The sequence below is a fragment of the Anomaloglossus baeobatrachus genome, chromosome 6 (assembly GCF_048569485.1).
Source record: "Anomaloglossus baeobatrachus isolate aAnoBae1 chromosome 6, aAnoBae1.hap1, whole genome shotgun sequence".
NCBI lineage: Eukaryota > Metazoa > Chordata > Amphibia > Anura > Aromobatidae > Anomaloglossus > Anomaloglossus baeobatrachus.
In genome coordinates, this window is record NC_134358.1 from 303,813,269 (window position 1) to 303,833,405 (window position 20,137).

The following is a 20,137-nucleotide window of genomic DNA, read 5'->3' on the forward strand; positions in this document are numbered from 1 at the left end:
TGAGGGCTTGTTTTTTGCGGGACGAGTTGTACTTTTAAATGAAACCATAAGTTTTACCATATAGTGTACTAGAAAACGGCAAAAAAATTCCAAGTGCGGAAAAATTGCAAAAAAAGTGTGATCGTACAATAGTTTTTGGGATATTTTATTCACTGTGTTCACTATATGGTAAAACTGAGGTATCTATGTGATGCCTCAGGTCGGTGCGAGTTTGTAGACACCAAACATGTATAGGTTTACTTGTATCCAAGGGGTTAAAAAAAATTCACAAGCTTGTCCAAAAAACGTGGCGCATGTTTTGCGCCATTTTCCAAAACCCGTAGCGTTCTTATTTTCAGGATCTGAGGCTCAGTGATGGCTTATTTTTTGCGTCTCGACCTGACGTTTTTAACGGTACCATTTTTGCGCAGATGCTACGTTTTGATCGCCTGTTATTGCATTTTGCGCAAAATTTGCGGCGACCAAAAAAACATAATTTTGGCGTTTGGAATTTTTTTTCCGCTACGCCGTTTACTGATCAGATTCATTGATTTTATATTTTGATAGATCGGGCATTTCTGAACGTGGCGATACCAAATGTGTGTATTTTTTATTTTTTTAACCCTTTAATTTTCAATGGGGTGAAAGGGGGGTGATTTGAACTTTTAGGTTTTTTTATTTTTTTTTAAATTTTTTTAAAACTTTTTTTTTTTACTTTTTTTTTTATTTTACTAGTCCCCCTAGCGGGCTATAGCGATCAGCAATCAGATCGCTCTGCACTATCTGCAGATCTCAGCTACAGAGCTGAGAACTGCAGATTTGCTGCTTCACTTTCAATGCCGGCTGTATTCCGGCATTGAGAGGAAGTGAGTCATGTTAGCTGCAGGCGTCATCACATGACCCTGTGCTACCATGGCAACCGCCGAAAGTCACGTGATCATGTCACGTGACTTCCGGTGGGGGCGGGGTAAGTGACTGTCATGGCGGCGCCCATATACATATCGCTGCCAAGATTTTGGCAGCGAAATGTAAGGGGTTAATGGCCGCGGGTGGAAGCGATTCCGGCCGCGGCTAGCAGGCACACGTCAGCTGTTGAGAACAGCTGATATGTGCGCGGATCGCCGCCGCCTGCCGGCGGCAGGGGGTGTGGCTTACCGGCACACGATCCATGACGTACCCAGTACGTCATGGGTCGTTAAGGGTTTAAAATTATAGTCTATGTCTTTGTGAGTGTGCAAACTTACAAAATCAGCAAAGGATGAAATAATTATTTCCTTCACTAAGTTTACAACCATGTTTGGGTCATATCATCAGAACAATATGCTCAACAAGCTGTTGGGTCCACTTTCCCCTAAACCTCTTGTAAAACTGAAATATTTTTGTCTAAGGCTATGTGCGCACTTTGCGTTTCCACCTGCTTTTCAGGTCTGTTTTGAACTGCGTTTTCATGCCAAAATGCATGCGTTTTGATTTTACAGCAAAGTCTACGGAAAATGTGGATTTCTTGTCCACACTTTGCATTTCCAAACGCAGCGTTTAATTTCCATATTTTGTGGCAAAAACCATGCGTTCAAAGAAGCAGGAGGTGCCATTTTGGCTGCGTTCTACACCCATTGAAATCAATGAGTTGTAGAAAATCGCTGCCAAAATGTGAAGCAGTGTGCTTGCATTTCATTATTATTGCGATCCACATGTTTTTTTTTTAACATAAAGGCAGTTCTTTCGTCTTTCTCTGTCGGTCGGCCTGTCTTTCTCTCTCTGTCCATGTCTGTCTCTCCCTCCCCCCCCTCATACTCACCGATCCACGATCACCAGGGCGTTCATACTGTGGCGGCTTCTCTTTTGAAAAAGCCGGCCGCTCATCAATCCATCACGTATTCCCTGCTTTCCCTGCCCACCAGCGCCTATCATTGGTTGCAGTCAGACACGCCCCCACACTGAGTGACAGCTGTCTCACTGCAACCAATAACATCCGCTGGTGGGTGTGTCTATATCGAGCAGTTAAAAAAAAAATAAATGGGAAAAAAAAACAAACCGACGTGCGGTCCCCACCCCCCCATTTGGATACCAGCCAGGGTAAAGCCATACGGCTGGAGGCTAGTATTTCCAGAATGGGGAGCTCCACGTTATGGGGAACTCCCCAGCCTAACAATATCAGCCAGCATCCGCCCGGAATTCCCGCATCCATTAGATGCGAAAGTCCCGGGACTTTACCGGCTCATCCCGAATTGCCCTGGTGCGGTGGCAAACGGGGTAATAAGGAGTAAATGGCAGCAGCCCATAGCTGCCACTAAGACCTAGGTTAATCATGGCAGGCGTCTCCCCGAGATACCTTCCATGATGAACCTGTAAGTTAAAGTAAATAAACACACACAACAAAAAAATCATGTATTTGTAATGAAAGACAAAAAAACCACCCTCTTTCACCACTTTATTAACCCCTCAAAAACACCTTCAGGTCCGACGTAATCCAGGCAAGGTCCCCCGACGCTTCCAGCTCTGCTACATCGGAAGCTGACAGGAACGGCAGTAAAACACCGCCGCTCCTGTGAGCTCCATGCAGCCACTGAAGTGAGTCGCGCGATCAGCTGTGCTGTCACTGAGGTTACTCGCGGCCACCGCTCTCCGGTGAAGGACTGCAGCTGTGGCCGCAAGTAACCTGAGTGAAAGCACAGCTGATCACGCGGTTCACTGCAGTCACTCAGGGGACTTGCGATCACAGGTGAGTCCTTCACGTGTGACCGCAAATCAAGTCGCGGCACACGCACCGAGCCGCGCGATCACAATGAAGTCGGGTGAAGTTCATCCAAGTTCATTCTGATCGCGCAACACTGTCCACAGCCAGCCATGACAGTGACAGTGCGGTCCCACCCGGCTCTGCTGCAAGTCTATTGGGATGCTGCAGAGCCGAATGGGTGCGTTCTGGATGCTTTTCCGACTCTGTCTATGACAGAGAAAGCATCCAGAACGCATGAATTGTCCAAGAATGTCTGCATTTTGCGTTGTGCAGAATGCGTCTCAGAACGCAGCTTTTTCAGCTGCGTTCTGAGACGCACACGCAGTGATTTTTTCGCTGCAGAATTGAACTGCAAAGTGCGCACATAGCCTTAGGCAACATTTTAGTGGAAAAATTGAATTTTTTAATTTCATAGCTGGAAATGCAGTTTTTAAATTGTTATTACTTGGGGGAGGGGATAGATTCCAGTTTGTAGGTTCCACAGAGTTGCTTCAAAACTGAATAAATATGTAAATTTCATTGAGAAAAGTTAAAACTGCAGCTAGATTTTTACCCTTCTAACACCTTAACTAACGTTTGAAAAAGGATAGTAACATAAAGTAGACACATTTATTAACCTATAATTATTTTTGTGGAACGACTACCTCACTTAATGGTATCAGCATTCAAACTTTGATTTGAACAATGCTAACATTGTGTCAAATTTCAGATAGTCATAAAAAAAACCCCATATCAACCTAAATTTACCACTAATTTATAGTACTATGAGTTACAAAAAAAAAAAAAAGTTTCAATATGGCTGAATTGTTACTACATTATGCAACATGTCAGATTTTAAATACAGGACTAAGGCTGTGTGCACATGCCGCGTTTTTTCCTGCGTTTTGGCTGCGTTTAACCCTAGAACGCGCATCCATAGAAATCAACCATAGAAAACAAGTAACCTAGCAGGCCTGCGAGGCCCCAGGTATGCGTTCTAGGGTTAAAACTGCAGCGTGTCATTATCAAAATGCATGCGTTGTGCTTCTCCAGCAAAGTCTATGAGCAGTCAGCAAATTCCATGCGCACGTTGCTTTTTTAAACGCAGTGTTTTGGATGCCAAATATTTGACAAAATCAATGCGTTTAAAAAAGCAGCATGTCACTTCTTTAGTGCATTTTGGTTGCATTTTCCACCCATTGAAATCAGTGAGGTGTGTCAAAACGTTCTGCATGCTTTTTGGACAAACAAAAACGCAGGTCTTTCGGTCTCTCTCTCTTTGTCTGTCGGTCGGACTCTCTCTCTATCTGTCTCTCTCTCACTCTGTCAGTTGGTTGGTAGTTCTGTCACTGTCGGTGGGTCTCTCCCTTTCTCTTTCATACTCACCGATCACCAGCGCAGCGACGCACAGCTGTCAAAAAGCTCCGGCAGCTTCTCCAGCTTTTGAAAATGCCTGCCGCTCATTATTTCATCTCGTATTCACTGCTTCCCCCGCCCACCGGCGCCTATGATTGGTTGCATTCAGACGAGCACCCATGCTGAATGACAGCTGTCTCACTGCAGCAAATCACAGCCGCCGGTGGGCAGGTCTATATCGTGCAGTAAAGAAGGGAATTTTGTTTACTTACCGTAAATTCCTTTTCTTCTAGCTCCTATTGGGAGACCCAGACAATTGGGTGTATAGCTTCTGCCTCCGGAGGCCACACAAAGTATTACACTTAAAAGTGTAAACCCCTCCCCTCTGCCTATACACCCCCCCGTGCATCACGGGCTCCTCAGTTTTGGTGCAAAAGCAGGAAGGAGGAAACTTAAATTGGTCTAAGGTAAATTCAATCTGAAGGATGTTCGGAGAACTGAAACCATGAACCAAGAACAATTCAACATGAACAACATGTGTACACAAAAGAACAACAGCCCGAAGGGAACAGGGGCGGGTGCTGGGTCTCCCAATAGGAGCTAGAAGAAAAGGAATTTACGGTAAGTAAACAAAATTCCCTTCTTCTTTGTCGCTCCATTGGGAGACCCAGACAATTGGGACGTCCAAAAGCAGTCCCTGGGTGGGTAAAAGAATACCCCGGTAAAAGAGCCGTAAAACGGCCCCTTCCTACAGGTGGGCAACCGCCGCCTGAAGGACTCGCCTACCTAGGCTGGCATCTGCCGAAGCGTAGGTATGCACCTGATAGTGTTTCGGGAAAGTGTGCAGACTCGACCAGGTAGCCGCCTGACACACCTGCTGAGCCGTAGCCTGGTGCCGCAATGCCCAGGACGCACCCACGGCTCTGGTAGAATGGGCTTTCAGCCCTGAAGGAACCGGAAGCCCAGAAGAACGGTAGGCTTCAAGAATCGGTTCCTTGATCCACCGAGCCAAGGTTGACTTGGAAGCCTGCGACCCTTTACGCTGGCCAGCGACAAGGACAAAGAGCGCATCCGAGCGGCGCAGGGGCGCCGTACGAGAAATGTAGATTCTGAGTGCTCTCACAAGATCTAACAGGTGCAAATCCTTTTCACATTGGTGAACTGGATTAGGACAAAAAGAAGGTAAGGCGATATCCTGATTGAGATGAAACGGGGATACCGCCTTAGGGAGAAATTCCGGAACCGGACGCAGAACTACCTTATCCTGGTGAAACACAAGGAAGGGGGCTTTGCATGACAGTGCAGCTAGCTCAGACACTCTCCGAAGTGATGTGACTGCCACTAGGAAGACCACCTTCTGCGAAAGGCGTGAAAGAGAAACATCCCTCATTGGCTCGAAAGGTGGTTTCTGAAGAGCCGTTAGCACCCTGTTCAGATCCCAGGGTTCTAGCGGACGCTTGTAAGGAGGGACTATGTGGCAAACCCCCTGCAGGAACGTACGTACCTGCGGAAGCCTGGCTAGACGCTTTTGAAAAAACACGGAGAGCGCCGAGACTTGTCCCTTAAGAGAGCCGAGAGACAAACCCTTTTCCATTCCGGATTGAAGGAAGGACAGAAAAGTGGGCAAGGCAAATGGCCAGGGAGTAAAACCCTGATCAGAGCACCAGGATAAGAAGATCCTCCACGTCCTGTGGTAGATCTTGGCGGACGTTGGTTTCCTGGCCTGTCTCATAGTGGCAATGACCTCTTGAGATAACCCTGAAGACGCTAGGATCCAGGACTCAATGGCCACACAGTCAGTTTGAGGGCCACAGAATTCAGATGGAAAAATGGCCCTTGAGACAGCAAGTCTGGTCGGTCTGGTAGTGCCCACGGTTGACCCACCGTGAGATGCCACAGATCCGGGTACCACGACCTCCTCGGCCAGTCTGGGGCGATGAGGATGGCGCGGCGGCAGTCGGACCTGATCTTGCGTAACACTCTGGGCAGCAGTGCCAGAGGGGGAAATACATAGGGCAGTCGAAACTGCGACCAATCCTGAACTAACGCGTCTGCCGCCAGAGCTCTGTGATCTTGAGACCGTGCCATGAATGCCGGGACCTTGTTGTTGTGCCGGGACGCCATTAGGTCGACGTCCGGCGTTCCCCAGCGGCAACAGATCTCTTGAAACACGTCCGGGTGAAGAGACCATTCCCCTGCGTCCATGCCCTGGCGACTGAGAAAGTCTGCTTCCCAGTTTTCTACGCCCGGGATGTGAACTGCGGAGATGGTGGAGGCTGTGGCTTCCACCCACAGCAGAATCCGCCGAACTTCTTGGAAGGCTTGACGACTGCGTGTGCCGCCTTGGTGGTTGATGTATGCCACCGCCGTGGCGTTGTCTGACTGAATTCGGATCTGCCTGCCTTCCAGCCACGGCTGGAACGCCTTTAGGGCTAGATACACTGCCCTTATCTCCAGAACATTGATCTGAAGGGAGGACTCTGGCTGAGTCCAGGTACCCTGAGCCCTGTGGTGGAGGAAGACCGCTCCCCACCCTGACAGACTCGCGTCCGTCGTGACCACAGCCCAGGATGGGGGCAGGAAGGATTTCCCCTTCGACAAAGAGGTGGGAAGAAGCCACCACTGAAGGGAGGCCTTGGCTGCCCGGGAAAGGGAGACGTTCCTGTCGAGGGACGTCGACCTCCTGTCCCATTTGCGGAGAATGTCCCATTGAAGTGGACGCAGATGAAACTGCGCAAATGGAACTGCCTCCATTGCTGCCACCATCTTCCCTAGGAAGTGCATGAGGCGCCTCAAGGGGTGCGACTGGGCTCGAAGGAGAGATTGCACCCCTGTCTGTAGTGAACGCTGTTTGTCCAGCGGAAGTTTCACTATTGCTGAGAGAGTATGAAACTCCATCCCGAGATATGTCAGCGATTGGGTAGGTGTCAATTTTGACTTTGGGAAATTGATGATCCACCTGAATCTCTGGAGAGTCTCCAGAGCAATGTTCAGGCTGTGTTGGCATGCCACCCGAGAGGGGGCCTTGACTAGAAGATCGTCTAAGTAAGGGATCACCGAGTGTCCCTGAGAGTGTAGGACTGCTACCACTGTTGCCATGACCTTGGTGAAGACCCGTGGGGCTGTCGCCAGGCCGAAAGGCAGTGCCACGAACTGAAGGTGTTCGTCCCCGATGGCGAAACGCAGGAAGCGCTGGTGCTCTGGTGCAATCGGCACGTGGAGATAAGCATCCCTGATGTCGATTGATGCTAGGAAGTCTCCTTGGGACATCGAGGCGATGACGGAGCGGAGAGATTCCATCCGGAACCGCCTGGTTTTCACGTGTCTGTTGAGCAGTTTGAGGTCCAGAACGGGACGGAAAGATCCGTCCTTTTTTGGCACCACAAACAAGTTGGAGTAAAAACCGTGACCCCATTCCTGAAGGGGAACAGGGATCACCACTCCTTCTGCCTTCAGAGTGCTCACCGCCTGAAGAAGAGCATCGGCTCGCTCGGGGGGCGGAGAAGTTCTGAAGAAACGAGTCGGAGGACGAGAGCTGAGCTCTATCCTGTAACCGTGAGACAGAATGTCTCTCACCCATCGGTCTTGGACATGTGGCAACCAGGCGTCGCAAAAGCGGGAAAGCCTGCCACCGACCGAGGATGCGGTTTGGGGAGGCCGAAAGTCATGAGGAGGCCGCTTTGGGAGCGGTTCCTCCGGCGGACTTTTTAGGACGTGACTTAGACCGCCATGAATCAGAGTTCCTCTGGCCCTTCTGTGGCCTGTTGGACGAGGAGAATTGAGACCTGGCTGAGGGCCGAAAGGACCGAAACCTCGATTGTATCTTCCGTTGTTGAGGTCTGTTTGGTTTGGACTGGGGTAAGGACGAGTCCTTTCCCTTGGATTGTTTAATGATTTCATCCAATTGCTCGCCAAACAGGCGGTCGCCAGAAAATGGCAAACCGGTTAAGAACTTCTTGGAAGCAGAGTCTGCCTTCCATTCACGTAGCCACATGGCCCTGCGGACTGCCACTGAATTGGCGGAAGCTACCGCCGTACGGCTCGCAGAGTCCAGGACAGCATTCATGGCGTAGGATGCAAAAGCCGACGCCTGAGAGGTTAAAGACACAACCTGCGGAGTAGAGGCACGTGTGACTGCATTAATCTCAGCCTGACAAGCTGATATAGCTTGTAGTGCCCATACGGCTGCGAATGCCGGAGCAAAAGACGCGCCTATAGCTTCATAGATGGATTTCATCAGGAGCTCTATCTGCCTGTCAGTGGCATCCTTGAGCGATGAAGCATCTGCCACTGCAACTATGGATCTAGCCGCCAGTCTAGAGACTGGAGGATCCACCTTGGGACACTGAGCCCAACCCTTAACTACGTCAGGGGGGAAGGGGTAACGTGTGTCATTAAGGCGCTTAGTAAAGCGCTTATCCGGAAAAGCTCGGTGTTTCTGGACTGTATCTCTGAAGTTGGAGTGATCAAGAAACGCACTCCGTGTACGTTTGGGAAACCTGAATTGGAATTTCTCCTGCTGAGAAGCTGACTCCTCAATCGGAGGAGTTGGAGGAGAAAGTTCTAACACCTGATTGATGGACGCTATGAGGTCGTTTACTATGGCGTCCCCTTCAGGTGTATCAAGGTTGAGAGCGGCGTCATGATCAGACCCCTGATCTGCCACCTCCTCTTCATCCTCCAGAGAGTCCTCATGCTGAGACCCTGAGCAGTGTGATGAAGTCGAGGGAATCTCCCAGCGAGCCCGCTTAGCCGGTCTGGGACTGCGGTTCGTGTCGGAGTCCTCACCGTGGGACCTATGAGTCGCCCCAGGAGCATTTTGCTGCGCCGACCGAGGGGGGTCTGAGGGCAATGATTCAACAGTGCCTGGGGCCTGTGTTACCGGTCTGGACTGCAAAGCTTCTAGTATCTTAGCAGACAATCTATCCATAGACTGGGCCATGGATTGAGAAATTGACTCAGAAAGTTTATCAGCCATCACTGCAAACTCTGTCCCTGTCACCTGGACAGTGGCAGCAGGAGGTTCCCCCTGGGCCGAGGGTCCCACCAGTGGCTGAGGCTCCGGCTGAGTGAGTGTCACAGGGGCCGAGCATTGCACACAATGAGGGTAGGTGGAACCTGCAGGTAGCATAGCCGCACATGAGGTACAGGTTGCAAAATAAGCCTGTGCCTTGGCACCCTTGCTTTTTGCGGACGACATGCTGTTGTCTCCTCTTAGAGCAATCAGTGAGGGTATATAGCCAAAAGCAAATAGTGCGGCCGTACAGAGTAAATGTATACAATATAAGCATATAAATATACACTTCGGCACCCAGGGGGGCCAGCACCTAGTAACAGGTGCGGCTTACCGACCGCCCTCAGCGGTTGTGTGACCACCAGATTCCCTGCCTGGGCCTCCCAGAGCTGTGGAGCTCGGTGTTGTCTCCCCTCTGAAGTTCTCCAGCGTCAGAAGTGCTCATAGGAATGGCTGCCAGCGTTCTGAGAGGAGGAGGGAGCCGTGGGCGTGCCTCAGAAAGTGCGGGAATCTGGTGCCCTGCAGTGCTCAGTGAGGGGGGAGGAGGATACCTCTGTATGCTCCAGCCCTCACCGCTGACATGTAGTCTAGCGTCCCGCCCTCACCCCTGACTGGCAGGCCCGGGGGCGGGAGTTTGCGGTACTAGGCCGCAAAAGCCGGGGACTAAATTTATTAGCGCGGCCGGCAAACAAGCGCGGTCGGCGCGGTAGTCCCGGCGACGCAAAACACCCGGCAGGTGCTGCAGCGTCCGTTACACAGGCGCCCTATGCGCCGTCCCCAAGGGGACACAGAGTACCTCAGAGGAGCAGGGCCTGTCCCTGACGATACCCGGTCTCCTGTCCGTCAGATTCCCTCAGGGGCTGCGGAGGGAGCACGGTCCCAGTGCATGGTGACCGGTTAGGATCCCACTTCACCCAGAGCCCCTAAGGGATGGGGAAGGAAAACAGCATGTGGCTCCAGCCTTTGTACCCGCAATGGGTACCTCAACCTTAACAGCACCGCCGACCAGAGTGGGGTGAGAAGGGAGCATGCCGGGGGCCCTGTTATGGGCCCTCTTTTCTTCCATCCGAGAAAGTCAGCAGCTGCTGCTGACTAAAATGTGGAGCTTGCGTGCATGTGTGCCTCCTTCAACACAAAGCATAAAAAAACTGAGGAGCCCGTGATGCACGGGGGGGTGTATAGGCAGAGGGGAGGGGTTTACACTTTTAAGTGTAATACTTTGTGTGGCCTCCGGAGGCAGAAGCTATACACCCAATTGTCTGGGTCTCCCAATGGAGCGACAAAGAAATAAATAAATAATAATAAAAAAAAACCCTGATGTGCGGTTCCACCCAATTTTGATACTAGCCAAGATAAAGCCACACGGCGGAAGGCTGGTATTCTCAGGATAGAGAGCCCCACGTTATCGGGAGTCCCCCAGCCTAAAAATATGAGCCAGCAGCCACCCGGAATTGCTGATTCCATTAGATGCGACAGTCCCGGGGACTCTACACGGCTCATCCTGAATTGCCCTGGTGCGGTGGCAATTGGGGTAATAAGGAGTTAATGGCAGCCCATAGCTGCCACTAAGTCCTAGGGGGTCTATGAGACACCCCCAATGATTAACCTGTAAGTTAAAGAAAATAAAACACATACACCCAAAAAGTAGATTTTGGGTACTCACCATAAAATCACTTTCTTGGAGCCTTCATTGGGGGACACAGAGACCATGGGTTGTATGCTGCTACCACTAGGAGGCGACACTAAGCAAAAAAAGGTAAACTCCTCCTATGCAGTATACACCCACCAACTGGCAATCATTCCTCAGTTAGTGAGAAAGCAATAGGAGACAACAAAGAACGAACAATCTTACAGAAGTGAACATTAGAATCAACATTGAACAGTAACATGTATCCAACACAAGGGCGGGTGCTGTGTACCCCAATGAAGGCTCCAAGAAAGATATTACGGTGAGTACCCAAAATCTACTTTTCTTTATCGCTTCATTGGGGGACACAGAGACCATGGGACGTCCTAAAGCAGTCCCACGGGTGGGTCTATCGTTACTCTCAGGGCTGACCTCGGTCCACTGCAGCCTGCAGAACGCGTCTACCGAGGCTCGCATCAGAGGATGCGAAAGTGTGAACCCTGTAGAACTTCGTGAAAGTGTGGAGCGAGGACCAGGTTGCAGCCTTGCAAAGCTGCAACGCTGGAGCATGGTGACGGACCGCCCAAGAGGCTCCCACCGCCCTGGTGGAATGGGCCGTAATCCTGAGTGGGCGCGCTCTGCCCCTTACCCGGTAGGCTTCTGGTACGGCAGAACGGATCCATCGCGCAATGGAGGACTTTGAAGCGGGGAGGCCTCTGCATGGACCGGATGGAAGCACGAATAGAGAATCTGACCTTCTGAAATGAGACGTCCTGGAAATGTACAGGCGGAGGGCTCTGACCAAGTCCAGCTTGTGGAGAAGAATCTCACGAAGGTGAGACGGGTTCGGGCAAAAGGAGGGAAGAACAATGTCTTCGTTAAGGTGGAAAGAGGAGACCACCTTCGGAAGAAAAGGACGGTACCGGCTGAAGAACTACCTTATCCTGGTGGAAGACGAGATAGCGGCGCTTTCTTGCCGCTCGCCCTAATTCAGATACACGCCTGATTGACGTGATGGCAACTAAGAAGGCGACTTCCAAGAAAGGAACATTAGAGACACCTCCTGAATAGGTTCAAAGGGGGAATGCTGAAGAACGGACAGGACTAAGTTGAGGTCCCAAGGCTCCACTGGAGGCTGGACGGGGGGGGGGGAACAGAATGAGCGGCCCCTTGAATGAATGTGCGAACCTGTGAGCGAGAGGCAATCCTCTTCTGGAAGAGAATGGAAAGAGCAGACACCTGACCCTTAAGAGAGCTGAGTGCCAACCCCGAACCAGACCAGACTGCTGGAAAGACAGCAGAACTGGTAAGGAGAAGGTCATGGCTGCGACCTGGTTAGCTTCACACCAGCGGAAGTAGGCCTTCCACGTACGGTGGTAGATGCGGGAGGAGGAGAGTTTCCGTGCTCTAATCATTGTTTGGACGACCCTTTCTGAGAATTCCAAGGAAGTTAGTACTGCGGCTTCAACAGCCATGCCGTTAAATTGAGCAGCTGTGAATTCTGGTGGAGGAATGCTCCCTGAGTGAGAAGGTTCGGGATCTCTGGTAGTCTCCACAGGACGTCGGCGAGAAGGTGCATGAGTTCTGCATACCATGGACGACGGGGCCACGAGAATAACCGGGACTCCTTCTGATTTGATCTTCTTGATTAATCTGGGGATGAACGGAAGCGGGGGGGGAAGAGGTACGGAAGAGAGAACTGCGACCAGGGGATCACTAGGGCGTCCGTTGCGACCGCCAGCGGATCTCTTGCTCTGGACACGAACTGGGGCACCTTGTGGTTCCACCTGGAGGCCAAGAGGTCCACGTCGGGGGTCCCCCACCTGAAGCAGATCTGCTGGAAGATGCTGGGATTGAGGGACCACTCTCCCGCGTCGAAGCCTTCTCGGCTGAGGAAGTCGGCGGCCCAATTGTCCACTCCCGGAATGTGGACGGCTGAGATCGCTGGGATGTTCTGTTCGGCCCAGTAGAGGATCTGAGACACCTCCATTGCTGCTCGGCTGCGTGTTCCGCCTTGGTGGTTTATGTAGGCCACAGTTGTCGCATTGTCGGACTGTACCCTAATTGGGTGTCCGAGGAGCAGGGTCTCCCAGTGTAGGAGAGCCAATCGGACCGACCTGAGCTCCAGAATGTTTATGGGAAGGGTCGTTTCCGGCTCGGTCCAGCGACCTTGAACCGTAAGGTCTTGGAATGTGGCTCCCCAGCCTAGTAGACTGGCGTCTGTCGTAATGACCTTCCATCGAAGAGGAAGAAATGATCTCCCTTGGAGGATGAGGGGGGAGCGTTTCCACCATTCCAGTGACTCTCTGACTCGTGGAGGGAGCGCGACTGGGCGATCCAGGGAGTGAAGGGCCTTGTCCCATCTTGATAGAAGGAGACCCTGAAGAGGACGTGTATGGAATTGACTGTAGGGCACTGCTTCTATTGCCGCCACCATTTTCCCGAGAATGCTCATGCAATACCGGAGAGAGCAATGGGGAGGGCGTTGGAGGTTCCAAATTCCCCTGAGAATAGCCGAGTGCTTGTCCTTGGGCAGGAGAACCTTCGCCAGTGCAGTGTCGAAGACCATGCCAAGGAATGAGATGCGTTGTGCCGGGATCAGAGATGACTTTGGTCTGTTGATCAACCAGCCGAGGCGGGTTAGAGTATCCAGGGTGATGCTGAGACTTTCGCGACACTCCGATGCCGAGGGAGCTTTGATTAAAATGTCGTCCAGGTACGGGATGGCTAGGATTCCCCGAGTCCGAAGAATAGCCATGACGGTTGCCATTATCTTGGTGAAGACTCTGGGAGCCGTTGAGAGCCCGAATGGGAGAGCGGTGCATTGAAAGTGTTGATCTTGAACAGCGAAGCGTAAGAATCTCTGATGAGCTGGGAAGATCGGAATGTGAAGATAGGCATCCTGAATATCCACCGAAGAAAATAACTCCCCGGGGTTCCATGGATGCAATCACTGAGCGTAAAGACTATGTGGAAATGACAAAGACGGACACGCTTGTTGAACCGCTTCAGGTCCAGAATGGGGCGGACGGTACCATTCTTCTTTGGAACAACAAAAAGGCTTGAATAAAAACCCCGAAACCGTTCTTGAGAGGGGATGGGGGTGATGACCCCAGAATCTCGCATGGACTGGATGGCCGCGAAGAAACCCCTGGTGAGGGAGGGATCCTTGGAGGGTCGAGACTTGACGAAGCGTGGATGTGGGAGTGAAGAAAACTATCTTGTAGCCGTGACAGACGACGTCTCAGACCCAGGCATCGCCTATCACGGAAAGCCACACGCTTCTGAACAGTCGGAGGCGACCGCCGACCCTGCATGAGAATCCGGGAATGGGAGCCCAGTCATGCGGAGGAGAATCTGTTGGATCTGGAGCTGGATGTCATGGACTGCTGTCCACGGGAACGCCAGGAGGGGGTTGCTTTAAGGGAGGGCTTCCGTCTGTTGACGTGCTGGCGAAAGCTCTCGACGGGTGCTGCTGTTGGCAGCAAATTGGCGAAAGGGACGAAAGGGAAAAGCCCGTCGTTTGGGAGGGGCTCGAGGGACCTTTCGCTGAGGAAGGAAGGTACTCTTACCCCCCGTTGCCTCAGAAATGATCTTGTCCAGTTTTTCACCGAAGAGTCTGGCCCCGAAAAAGGGGAGACTGGTGAGGGACTTTTTGGATGCTGAGTCCGCGTTCCACGCCTTAAGCCACAAGGCTCTGCGGATTGCGTCAATGTTACCGGCTGCCAGAGCTGCTGACGCAGCGGAGTCGAGGGACGCAGTAACTAGATACTTTCCGGCATGGGCGATCTGATCTGCCAGCTCAGGGCCGGGAGCCTCAGCCGGGATACCGCGTCGGAGTAGCTTTGCCCAGGCGGAGATAGCCTTGGAGACCCAGGTGGATGCAAAGGCTGGACAGATGGCAGAACCGGAGGCTTCAAAGGCCGACTTGGCTAGGGATTCTATGGTCCTGTCAGAGGGGTCTTTAAGGGAGGCAGCATCAGAGAGTGGTAAGGTGGTACTAGATGAAAGTCGGGAGATTGGAGGATCCACTGAAGGAGACGCTGACCACTTCTGAAGAAGTTCCGGTGCAAATGGCTAAAGGATCTGTGCCCGCTTGCGCTTCTGGAAACGCTTGTCGGAATGTTCCCACTGTCTAGAAAAAATGTCCTCAAATTCCCTATGGTTGCCAAAGACCCTTGGCGGTTTCTTGGCCCTTTTGAAAGGAACCGACTGACTGGCAGGGGTCGGATCTACATCCTTTACCTCTAGGGTCTGGTTGACGGCAATAACCAGACTGTCCATCATGCTGCTCAGCTTGGAGATATGTTCAGAGTCCAGATCGGAGTCCGAATCAGGGTCCTGGTCCGAATCCGGTGCTGCCGCAGATGAGGTAGGAGAGGGAGAGTGTACCGCTCTGGAGGCCGTGGAGGGGTTAGGAGAGCTGGAAGACGATCCCGAGAAGGACCGCTTCCTAGACCTCTTGTGCGTCCTGCCCTGCCGGGCAAGTAGCGCTGCGGGCTCAGACTCGCTCTGGGCCACCGGGGGGGCTCCAGAGGTGGAGGCGGGCAGACACTCTAGGGCTGAAACCAAGGTTTGAGATACCTTAGTTAGGTTGTCCACAGACTGCGAGAGAACTGCAGCCCACTCAGGTGTGGGGGGCTCCGTAGTAGTCATGCTGGGGGTGCTGCAGACTTGGGAGAAGGGAGAGGACTGCCCTGAGGGAAACTTCTTAAAACAAGAAGTGCAGGTGAAGTGTAGGACTATGGCCTGGGGCTGAGAGCGGGAGGCTCTTGTGCTGGACATGGGACAGAAAGGAAGAGCGAGAGACCGAGAAGAGAGAGAGCGAGAGACCGAGAAGAGAGAGAGCGAGAGACCGAGAAGAGAGAGAGCGAGAGACCGAGAAGAGAGAGAGCGAGAGACCGAGAAGAGAGAGAGCGAGAGACCGAGAAGAGAGAGAGCGAGAGACCGAGAAGAGAGAGAGCGAGAGACCGAGAAGAGAGAGAGCGAGAGACCGAGAAGAGACCGAGCGAGAGACCGAGAAGAGACCGAGCGAGAGACCGAGAAGAGACCGAGCGAGAGACCGAGAAGAGACCGAGCGAGAGAGCGAGAAGAGAGAGAGCGAGAGAGCGAGAAGAGAGAGAGCGAGAGAGCGAGAAGAGACCGAGCGAGAGAGCGAGAAGAGACCGAGCGAGAGAGCGAGAAGAGACCGAGCGAGAGAGCGAGAAGAGACCGAGCGAGAGAGCGAGAAGAGACCGAGCGAGAGAGCGAGAAGAGACCGAGCGAGAGAGCGAGAAGAGACCGAGCGAGAGAGCGAGAAGAGAGCGAGCGAGCGAGCGAGAAGAGAGCGAGCGAGCGAGCGAGAAGAGAGCGAGCGAGCGAGCGAGAAGAGAGCGAGCGAGCGAGCGAGAAGAGAGCGAGCGAGAACAGAGAGCGCGCGAGAGAGAGAGAGCGCGCGAGAGAGAGAGAGAGAGCGCGAGAGAGAGAGAGCGCGCGAGAGAGAGAGAGAGCGCGAGAGAGAGAGAGCGCGCGAGAGAGAGAGAGCGCGCGAGAGAGAGAGAGCGCGCGAGAGAGAGAGCGCGAGAGAGAGAGCGCGAGAGAGAGAGCGCGAGAGAGAGAGAGCGCGAGAGAGAGAGAGCGCGAGAGAGAGAGAGCGCGAGAGAGAGAGAGCGCGAGAGAGAGAGAGCGCGAGAGAGAGAGAGCGCGAGAGAGAGAGAGCGCGAGAGAGAGAGAGCGCGAGAGAGAGAGAGCGCGAGAGAGAGAGAGCGCGAGAGAGAGAGAGCGCGAGAGAGAGAGAGCGCGAGAGAGAGAGCGCGAGAGAGAGAGCGCGAGAGACCGAGAGAGAGCGAGAGACCGAGAGAGAGCGAGAGAAAGCGAGAGAACAGACCGGAGGATGCCAGGTGGATGGGGTACTGGGGAAGGAGCTGCCTCCCAGTGGCAGGGCTTACCCAGGTTCTGGTGTCCTGTGTTCTGCTGGCGCTGTGTCCCGCTGGTGTGTCAGACTGCAGGCAGAGGGAGCAGAGGTGGGGGCTCCGGGGAACTGCAGTGGTATGAGGCCGGTGGCTGTACGTGGGACGCTGCCGCTGCACAGAGTAGCAGCAGGTAGCTGCGATGGCGCTGGAGAGGCTGAGAGCACCCGGACAGGGGGAGGGGCCGGAAAAGAGCGCGCAAAACTGGCGCGCTGCAGAGATATGCCTGCAGGGATTGGCTCAGGGACGGCCGAGAGGGAGAGCGCCCGTGATTGGCTGGAAAGGGCGCGCAGAGAGGCCTGCTGTAACTGGCTGCTGGAGCGGGCGGGCCTGCTGGGGAGCGAGGACTTGCGCGATAGGCTGGCCGGGAGGGGGCGTGACCCGGATGGGAGCTAGGCCAGGGAGAAGACGGGGACTAAATTAGAAGTGAGGCCGCAGGAGGAATCGGTGGGCAGCGCCGAGGATGGGGCCGGGACTGTGGAAGAAGGGCGTGCGCACAGCCTGCATGGAGGGGAGCTGACCCAGGGTAAGGAGATATTAATTTCATGGATATATCTTTTTTTTTTTTTTTTTAAACGGAGCCCCCCATGGCCCGGGGAACGGAAGGGTACCTGTCCCGACGGCTGATAGTCCCTCCTTGATCCTGGAATGGATATAGGGAGAAGGGCATCGGTCATCCTGATCCTCAAACGGGTGACCGTAGGAAACCTGTATGATTTTCGTCTCCCCTCCCTGATCAGGCCGGCTGTAGAAGGCGAGCGTGCAGGGGGAGGGGGGCAAGGACCATCTGCCTGTCCCTCTGTGCGGATGCCCCCCAAACCGTCTTGAAAGTGTTAGGGGGGGGTAGGGTCCTGCCAGACAGACACGGAAGACAACGGAAGTGGCGGACGGACCCCACTTCCGTGCGACCGGTCTCTAGGGGGGAGAGCAGGGTGAGCGATTACACCCTGTCGCCCGACGAGCTGTGTCTGTAAGAGAAAAAGAGAAATATTAAAAATACAAACCTGGGGGGCTGAGAGCAGCCCCAAGTGTGTCCACCTCCTATGGACACCAAGCTTAAACTGAGGAATGATTGCCAGTTGGTGGGTGTATACTGCATAGGAGGAGTTTACCTTTTTTTGCTTAGTGTCGCCTCCTAGTGGCAGCAGCATACAACCCATGGTCTCTGTGTCACCCAATGAAGCGATAAAGAAAAATCCTTTATTTGGAATATAAGACAAAAAGAAAAAAAAAGAAACACACCCTTTTTCACCACTTTATCCCCAAACACCCCTTCAAGTCCAATGTAATCCACATGAGGTCCCATAACGTTTTCAGCTCTGCTAAATCGGAAGCTGACAGCGAGTGGCCACAAACCACGACCGCTCTCTATCAGCTCCACGGAGCAACTGAAGTGAGTCGCGCTATTAGCAGTGACGTCACTCAGGTTACCCGCGGCCACCGCTGGATCCTCCAACTGTGACAGCAAGTCGCCCGAGTGACTGAAGTGAGCTGCGCGGTCAGCGGTGCCCTCACTCAAGTGATTTGTGGTCTCGGGTGGAGGACTCCAGCTGGCCGTGGGTAACCAACACAGCTGATTGCGCGGCTCACTTAAGTCACTCAGGGGATTTGCGGTCACCAGTGAGTCCTTCATCGGTGACCGCAAATCAGGTAGCGGCACACAGACAGAGCCGGGGTATGACAATGAAATCGGGTCAAGTTCATCCAAGTTAATTCTGATCACGCGGCTCTGTCTCGCAGCCAGCCATGCTCTAAGGGGATGTAGCAGAGCTAAGTGGGACCGCACTGTCAAAAATGCATCCAAAACGCATCCCAAATGCATGCTTTTTGGATGCATTTTTTTGTCAAACGCAGTGTTTACAGTTGTCAAAACGCTGCAGTTTTTGTCAAGCTAGAACACCGCGTGTGCACATAGCCTTACGCACAAAATACCAACCTGTCAAGGGAAGGTGCTCAATTAATGATCAATGCAGAAATCTATGCAAGTACAGAAGAACTTTTCTTGCAACTTTAAATTTGAGCAAAGTAATGAACTTACAAATATATAAAATACTTACGATATAGAGTTTAATGTGATTTATTCCAACAAGGTGTGACTTCATACTAGACATGTTCCCCTTTACATTGCACAAGTTACACTTTACAATGTTCGTATCAGAGTCCAACATTTTAATATCCTCAACATACTGAAGGCCTAAAAAAATATAAAATGACAAAAGTGTGTAGTCGCATAAATATAGACCCTAATTATGAAATTATTACACACAATCTAAGGACATTATGGTTTTTCTTTTATTTTTGTTGCAATGCTCCAGTTTACAACATCAATAAAGTTCAATAGTGGTCTCATGCACAATATCATGATATAACACCTACCCAAAGACTAGGTGCTGGCAGTAATGAAAAACAAATCACAGCCCAATGGAGACAGATAAAGGATATCCAGTATGAGCAAGTGTTATAGGCTGCAGCGGAATGTAAAGATGTCCACAATGTACAACTCACGTTTCACACAGCATGCTTCATCAGGGGCTCCCTTTTTTTTTAGTTACTCATACACTGTTTATTATTTAGGCCAGGTTTGATCATTAGCAACACTGACAGTAGAGGGTTTAGTGGACTGACTGTGATATTTGCTGTTACATCTATACATGTGTGGTTTCTGTATGGTGTGATTGATACCATATGTAATTCATTTTCATATGTGCAGGGTTCAGTGTTTTCCACAAGTTTTCTGAGAAATCAGTACTGAATACTTTCTATATTTGTCTTTTATTATGTATCCATTTGAATTCACATTTATTGTTTAATAAAGATAATATACTTTATTTTCTGATAGGGTTAATGCTCTTTGGATAGGTGTTATATAATGTTCTACTTTATAAAATACAAAAATGAAGAAAAATAAAAGTGTATGATACCAATGAACTTGTATAAAACAAAACTTAAACGTAAATAAAATGGTTGGTCACAACTCTTGAACCGGCAACATAGGTCTTAACTAGACCATGCTAGTCTTTTTTTAATATATTTGCAGTTTTGTCACATGAGCCTCTGTTATTTTCTTTCTCCTTCCTCTTTTGTTTCATCTAATCCGCTCTACTTCAGGGCTCCAGTTTTGGACAGAACGTGACAGATAACTCCCTTGTCTTAAGAGGAGGTTGGACAATATCTATCTGTACCAGTGTCCTACCCAGAAGTAAGAGAATTTCATCCAAATCCAGAACCCAGACGAGGGGCAGAGTTGACAGAAGAGGAAGAAGGAAGAGATTGCATAAGAAGGTCACAGAGACCAAATGGAGATGCACACAAAGTAGCAACACAGGTAATTAAAGGGAACCTGTCAGGTGTAATATGCACTGAGAACCACGAGCAGTTCTGGTCCCTGTATACACTAGCATAGATAGATCTTTAGAAAAAGTATGTCTAATGATCTTTTACCGTATGCTAATGAGCAGAGAGATTAGTCCCCTGGGTGTTAGTTCCCCTGGCTAGTT

At 51.6% G+C, this 20,137-nt stretch overlaps 1 protein-coding gene across 1 annotated transcript in view; it reads right to left on the bottom strand.

Annotated features, from left to right (window-relative positions):
• The window catches only part of LOC142243229 (uncharacterized), a 117,256-nt gene that overhangs the window by 85,584 nt on the left and 11,535 nt on the right, over positions 1–20,137 (bottom strand). Inside the window, exon 4 of the mRNA XM_075314905.1 lies at positions 18,698–18,834. Coding sequence (XP_075171020.1) covers positions 18,698–18,808 — 111 coding nt within the window. The 5' untranslated portion in view covers positions 18,809–18,834. The remainder of the gene's footprint in view (positions 1–18,697; positions 18,835–20,137) is intronic.